This window comes from Nanorana parkeri, unplaced genomic scaffold, assembly GCF_000935625.1.
Source record: "Nanorana parkeri isolate BGI_ZX_2015 unplaced genomic scaffold, ASM93562v1 scaffold393, whole genome shotgun sequence".
Classification (NCBI taxonomy): Eukaryota; Metazoa; Chordata; class Amphibia; order Anura; family Dicroglossidae; genus Nanorana; species Nanorana parkeri.
The window spans coordinates 973,506-981,200 of record NW_017306661.1 but is presented as its reverse complement, the minus strand read 5'-3'; the positions used below and the strand labels follow the sequence as shown (position 1 = coordinate 981,200).

The following is a 7,695-nucleotide window of genomic DNA, read 5'->3' as shown; positions in this document are numbered from 1 at the left end:
GTGTGACGACAAATATAAACCCCCCCCCCCCCCCCCCATAAGAACATAGACTTGTGCAATGATTCTGCTGACTGTATATTTATTACATTCTATATTTATCCCTATGCAATACATGTCATCCTTTGCATTGTTGCAATTGCCACACTGCTAATACCCCTTTAAATACAGTAAGCCGTGCATGGCTGCAAATGAATACAATGTGTCTTTGTAAGTGTGTGTAGACACAAATGATATAGTCATGGCATTGCCATCCTGTACATTGGACACAGTTTACAAATTGCACATCAACACACTAATTTATAAATCTCAACTTCTATTGAGTCTATTAAAAGCCCAGAGACGTGGATCTGCTGGGATCAACGTGTCTGAGTGACTGTAAAATTATTTCTATGCAAATACTCTCCCTTGGCAAGCAATAAAGAGCTCCACTTTCCCATAAGTTCTTTTTTTTTTTTTGCTTGTAATGGAGATAAAATAACATGGCCAGGAAAATGGGGGTCCTGCTAGGAGATATGGAGGAGCTGTGCGCCCTGAGGAATGTGAGTGCCTTGTGTCTCTGCAATATGCTGATCACTGGATGATATTTAGAGGGAAAGCGCTAATGGGCAATCTGGTGTTTATTTTGAAAGTGCTAACAATGATTTTTCTTTGGTAAAAAGGCAGTGTGTGTGAGAGTACGGATGAGTGGCTTTTGAACATAGGCTCTGACAGATGGTGCAGGGTATAGGTGCGCTCTGCTCCTCCAGTCTGCTGGGTGGAAGGAAGGATGGATAGATGGCTATATGGAAGGAGGAAGGGGAGATAGATGGATACATGGAAGGGTGGAGGAGAGATGGATTGATGGATATATGGAAGAAGAGATAGATGGATACCTGGAAGGGTGGATCAAGGAAGGAGATTTGGATATATAGAAAGTCAGATAGATGGATCTATGGAAGGAGGAAGGGGAGATAGATGGATACATGGAAGGGTAGATGATGAAAGGAGATATGGATATATAGAAGGATGAATTTATAGATATATGGAAAGAGGAATGGGAGATAGATGGATACATGGAAGGGTGGAGGAAGGAAGGAGATATGGCTATATAGAAGCATGGATCTATGGAAGGTGGCAGGGGAGATAGATGGATACATGAAAGGGTGGAGGAAGGAAGGGGATATGGAAATACAGAAGGATGGATTGATGGATCTATGGAAGGAGGAAACGGAGATAGATAGCTACATAGAAGAGTGGATGAATAAAGGAGATAAGGATACATAGAAGGATGGATAGATGGATCTATGTAAGGAGGAAGGGGAGATGGATGGATACATGAAAGAGTGGAGGAAGAAAGGAGATATGGATATATAGAAGGATGGATAGATCGATATATGGAAGGAGGAAGGGGAGATGGATGGGTACATACAAGGGTGAAGGAAGGGAGGAAGGAAGGAGTGAAAGAGATGTGGATATATAAAAGGATGGATTGATGGATCTATGGAAGGAGAGATAGAAGGATACATGGAAGGAAGGAGATATGGTTTTATAGAAGGATGGATATGGAAGATGCTGGAATGAGAGATACATGGATATATAAATGGATGGTGTAAGGAGAAAGATGAAAATGGATGGCTCCAGGGCTGAGTGCCACATATCCCAGTTCTGAAATGGAACTGCCTTGCCAGCCAAAGCTCCAGCCAGGCTCCCAGGCGGGCTAGGTGCCATCCACAGCGGCTCAGAGCTGTTTCCTAGCCGGGTCTCATCCAGAGACCAGCTCAGCCGGTAACCACAGGCTATGTATCCATATCTGGGTCACAGCTCTTCCTGGACTGGGACCCGGCGCTGTCTAATCACTGCAGCCAACCACTTACATCTGGGCCCCTCAAATGACCTCCTAATTCTATGGTAATGCCGTCTGTCAGCAAAGGAAATAAGCAAATAATATTTTTCTCTTCATCTGTAATATTATTCTGCAGCTGCTAACAGTTTAAAATGAATCTCAGGGACACTTTGCTGCTGAAGGGGTGTACTAAATTTAGGGGCAGCTCTGCCTGAATTGGATGTGGGACACTACAGTGCCATCATGACATAGCTATTGAATTATACAGTTATAATTGATAGCTTTAAAAATAGCAGTGACTGAAAGTGCCAGGACTGGGTGAAGAATAGAATGTAACGTTCAATAAAAGGTTGACATAAAGTTTACTGAAAGCCAGGGATGTTTTCAAGGGAGAGTAATTTCCAGGGACAGCTGCGATGCGATGCCAGGATACCGAGAAACACAGACTCTAGAGCACAGGGTGCCCGGGAAGCAATTGGCAACACCAGCCGTGCTAGAAATGCCAGCTGAATTGCCACTAACACATACAAACAGGTCCTGACCTACTCCTGGCAAATCCTTAGGCAAAAAGCAAAGAAATGAAATATATTCTTTATTTAAATTACATTTTGTTCGGAGCCGGACCAGCTAGGCCGCGCTGGAGGGCCAGAGGCGGCCCCCGGGCCGCCAGCTGAGTACCCAGCTGTGCTAATCTTCCAAGTGGGCTTCTGAAACTTCCAGCGGGGCCTCCCACAGCTGCCCTCCGTCCCAGCTGGGTCTCATCAGTCTGCTCTGGGTCCTGCTTCCACTAACACGAATCAGCTGCGGGGCTAGATCATTACAAGCCCCATACTAGAACAGGGCATCGCTGCACTAACACTAAACACATGGCTGTGTGTACAGCTCAGCCTTCACCCCCCTTCTTCAGCAGGCCTGACACTTCTCCTGTGTGCCCACCCTAAGCCAAAGCCATGACCCCAGCAGACCTGCCAGGCTGCCCAACACTATTTACTCTCTGTGGGCAAAAAGAAAATTCCCAGGCACCGCTGCTTCCACAGGCTGGACAATATTTGAAACCTAATCCCTTTCAACACCTCATAAAGGCACTAATTGGGTATCTCTCTTTTTTTTTTATTATTATTAACCACTTGACATTTTCTGTGCCACAGCCTTGTTACTTGACAGCACTGGACAGGAAACAATGCAGTGCAATTATTAATAGAGGAACACATGGAGGCTACTTTGTATTAAAAATAAACATTTTGGGGTAATTTTAATAGAGGGACTGAGTTTTTATTATAGCTGCAATTTAGGCTCAGGGTGTAGAAGGTATCGCAGCTGCTGTACACCTCCTATACAGTAGCCATGTACAAGATTGTATTACCCCCTGAACCCCCTGAAATGGTTCTCTATCGCCCGACTCTCCTGATCACAGGTGCCTGTCCTGTTCTGCTTTGCCCTGTCCTGCCTTGCAATGCCCTGCAGTGTCCTGTCCTGCTTTGTCCTGTCCTACTTTGTCCTGCCTTGTCCTGCACTGTCCTTTCCTGCTTTGTCCTGCACTGTCCTGGCTTGCCTTGTCCTGCCTTGCAATGTCCTGTCTAGTCCTGCCTTGTACTGTCTTGCAATGCCCTGTCCTGCACTGTCCTGCCTTGCAATGTCCTGTCCTGTCCTGCCTTGCAATGTCCTGTCCTGTCCTGCCTTGCAATGTCCTGTCCTGCCTTGCAATGCCCTGTCCTGTCCTGCCTTGCAATGTCCTGTCCTGCCTTGCAATGCCCTGTCCTGTCCTGCCTTGCAATGTCCTGTCCTGCCTTGCAATGCCCTGTCCTGTCCTGCCTTGCAATGCCCTGTCCTGCCTTGCAATGTCCTGTCCTGTCCTGCACTGTCCTGCCTTGCAATGCCCTGCCCTGCACTGTCCTGCCTTTGCAGTGCCCTGCACAGTCCCAGGCTGCTATATTTTAGCAGAGCTGGAGATTATTAGTAGCTATTGAAGCGCCTGTTGCCAGCGCTGCTGGAAGCACAGAGCCTTGTCCCTGGCCCGGAGATGAGTCTGACAGTATAATAATAACACAGCAGCTTTAATAACAGATAGTGTTTTGAAAACAGGCAGCAATAGGGTACAGCAGAGACACAACACCGAGCCTGCTCCCTCCAAATGTTTGTTGATCCAGCAGCCAGCTCCCTCCATACAGAGCCTGGACTCGCTGCTGCTGCTGCTGCTGATCGCCTCGTTCTGCCTCGTATTTAGATATGATTTATTTTTTGGTTTTGTAGCACAAACAGAAATCCATAAACTGTCGGTTCAGCGCCATTTAATCTTTGATCAGTTACTGGCTAGGAGATGAAATGCCTAGATTGTCTCCTCTGTTTAGGCTGTGACATCCCTCCAGCTAAATGAACAATAAATACTTTTCATTTCTACTCAGGTTCGTCTCTGTCATTTTCCTATTAATAGGTGATAATTTTTTTTATTGCAATTTTATTTCTTTTTGGGTTTTTTGGGGGATACTATAGCATAAGCTCTTAATTAGAGCAGCAGGGCTGTGCGAGCTCCATTCAGCTGTTTGTATACAAAGGGAAGAAAAGGCACGCTGTCAAGAGCTGCACATTGAAAGGAGCGCTCTGTACCCCTCATTCACATCAGCGCTGGAGGCTCCGGTGCCTCCCCTGTCCCCTCTGCCCGCTGTCACTTCATCTCCTCCTTAGGAGGGGGAACTCAAGTGGCATCAGTGACAAATCCGAAATCAACCGACTTATACAATAAAAAAAAGAAGTTTGTTCTTTTCGCCTGCGGCCGTGTGCACAGGGGCGAGCTGCTGGAAATCACAGACAGGCGAATGGGTGGAAGGGAGCGCAGCTCACTCTTCAGATGGAAATTTACTTGTATTTGTTTATTTATTAATCCTGCACTTCATCCTGCCGCTGATTGTTCTTTATTGACAGGGGAAGGGATTTAAATATGGACGTATATATTCGTCTTTATCTATCTACCCATCGATCTATCTATTCTACACATAATTGCTATGGATTTTTATCGATAACCTCTAGTTACTATCAGGAAAGTTGTACACGACAGGTTAAATAATTTAATAAGCAGGTCCATGTAATTAGGTTATTTACAAGCTGTGACAAGGACTGTCTGATAGAGGCACGGGGGGCAGGAAATAGACGCGTTGGGTGACCTCTTGAGCCTGCACTTTGAATGATGAGATGGGAGAGGCAGAGGTAAATAGAGGGATGGAGAGCAGCTGATATTTCACCCTAGCACATTGGCTGGGGGAGCCAGCCTCTGTCCATAGCAATTGGGGACACTAGAGGTGCTGTGTCCAGGCTCTGTATGGAGAGTCTGGGGACAAAGCTGATGAAAGAGAAGCACTGGCTGGGGACCCAACCTCTGCCTGTGCACTGGGGGGACAGAGTTGCTGTGTCCAGGCTCTTTATGGGGGACAGAGCTGATGAATAAAAAACACTGGCTGGGGACCCAACCTCTGTCCATGGCACAGGTGGGACAGAAGGTTTACTGTATCCAGTCTTTGTGTGGGGACACAGCTGATGAAAGAGAAGCACTGGCTGGGGACCCAACCTCTATCTATGACACTGGGGGGACAGAGTTACTGTATCCAGTCTTTGTGTGGGGACACAGCTGATGAAAGAGAAGCACTGGCTGGGGATCCAACCTCTGTCTATAGCACTGGAGGGGGGGGGGGGGGCAGAACGATTGCTATGTCCAGTCTTTGTGTGGGGACCCAGCTGATGAAAGAGAAGCACTGGCTGGGGATCCAACCTCTGTCTATAGCACTGGAGGGGGGGGGGGGGGCAGAACGATTGCTATGTCCAGTCTTTGTGTGGGGACCCAGCTGATGAAAGAGAAGCACTGGCTGGGGATCCAACCTCTGTCTATAGCACTGGAGGGGGGGGGGGGGGCAGAACGATTGCTATGTCCAGTCTTTGTGTGGGGACCCAACCTCTATCTATGACACTGGGGGGACAGAGTTACTGTATCCAGTCTTTGTGTGGGGACACAGCTGATGAATGAGGAACACTTTGCAGTGACAGGGAAACCTGTGGATGCTTTCTCTTCCTCACACAGAAATAATCTCTGACAGCAGCCCACACCAACTTTGCAAGAGGAGAAGTTTTAGAAGTTTCTCACCTGTTTGGTCATAGAGTCTATTAGCCGCACATAAAGGTCTTGTTCTGTTCTGACTCCTGCAAAGGGGGGCAAAAATAAAAGGGGTCATCATATGTACTAAACTCACTGAACACGGCTAAGGATAACATGGCATGCCGAACACAGAAGCTGCATCAACAACCAACAGATCACTAATGAAAATAAATAAACGTAGAGCAATCCCCCACTACAAAAGTCCCATCCATAGCTGGGTCAGTTTATTTCTGGGTTTCTTTTATTCCCCATATTTCAGAATAATGAATCTTCAACCCAAATAAGCTGTAAAACGATTGATACAGTTACTGTGTGTACATTATATTTAACGAGATCTTTGGAACAAGTCTCTTACATTGACGCTTCCTCAGATAATCACATCAATTATATTGTTACATTAGAACATTCTTGTGTCTTTCTATAAAGGATCAGTCCTCTAAATATGTCCTAAGGATTGCTTCGTAGTAAATATGTATATATTTGTAGGGATACAATAGTAAATAGCCAGTGTCTGTGTAGCGCATAACATAATGAAGAACAACTTACCATTACTGTATAATAATTGCAGTTTGTAGTGAATCCCATTATTAGTTTTTTCGCTATTTGGTTCCTGAAAATAATAGCAGATTGTTACTTTGATGGGTCACAAATCAGAGAACGTTTTGCCCTGTTCTGTAGTTGAGATGACATATAAGGGGGCACGTTGGCTGTGTTTGTAGCTCAGGTGACAGTGACACTATGAAAAGGGTTTTGATTTTTTTTTTTAGCTCCTGAATCAGTCAATATTTCCTGATAAGTTTCTAAGCCATCAGCTAAGTCCTGAGAAGAGCCAGAGGTGGCTGGAATAATAAAAAGGGGCCACCTACACGTGGTCCTGCCGCCTCTGGAGTACACTTAGGGCTCATTTTGTAGGATTTCAGCTGAAAATTATAGTTTGACCAGTTGCCCCAATCTGTGAGCTTTGTGGGCACAGACACGCATGGCAGAGGTGCCCATCGCTATGAGCTAACATTCTATTATTTTTAGATCTGAATGCACCTGCGTGACAGGAGCAATCTATTTTTATTTGTTTTTATAAGTTGTGACTACTTTCCCCAATCTGCAGAATGTTAGCAGCATTAGAAGTAATGAATCCGACGCTTGAAATTATGTTTTTCCTTTTTATTTCCCATTTCCTCCAGTGTGTTCCATGCACAGCCGAGGTGCCGGCTAATATGCATTCTAATTGCCCCCTTTGTATCTGCCCCCAGCCAGTGACATCTAGGTGCACTTGCAGGAGACATACTGGCCCATATGCATTCAAATGAACCGTTTACTTTTTGTTTTTTTCTCTAACATGTTCCTTCAATCTGTGAACCTAAGAACACTTGGATGCACCCGAGTGGCAGAAGTGATTGCTTGTATGAATTAATTTAATTTTTCCTTTCATTTGACCCCCCTAGTCAATGAGAACTACAAGCACATGCAGGACAACACAGATACATTCTAAGCATTCAGATAATAATTAACTTTTTACTTTTTTTAATTTTCCCCAATTGTGTTAAATCTAAGGCTGTGTGTCTCCTCATGCATGGCATAAGTGATAACCCTTAATAATTAAAATAGTATTTTTATTTACATTTGCCCCATGACCCATTTGCATTACAACTGTATATATTACTAGAGTTGATTATAATTCTTTGCAGTTTTTATCAGTTTACCCAAACTCTATTAATAATAGAGGTAATACACA

At 45.1% G+C, this 7,695-nt stretch overlaps 1 protein-coding gene across 25 annotated transcripts in view; it reads right to left on the bottom strand.

Annotated features, from left to right (window-relative positions):
- EBF3 (early B-cell factor 3) overlaps positions 1–7,695 on the bottom strand; it is a 156,719-nt gene that overhangs the window by 147,358 nt on the left and 1,666 nt on the right. For all 25 annotated transcript variants that reach the window (XM_018559426.1, XM_018559427.1, XM_018559419.1 and 22 more), the window contains exons 3-4: positions 6,510–6,573; positions 5,952–6,007 (exon numbers count right to left, since the gene is read on the bottom strand). In XM_018559426.1, the coding sequence (XP_018414928.1) occupies positions 5,952–6,007; positions 6,510–6,573 (120 nt within the window). The remainder of the gene's footprint in view (positions 1–5,951; positions 6,008–6,509; positions 6,574–7,695) is intronic.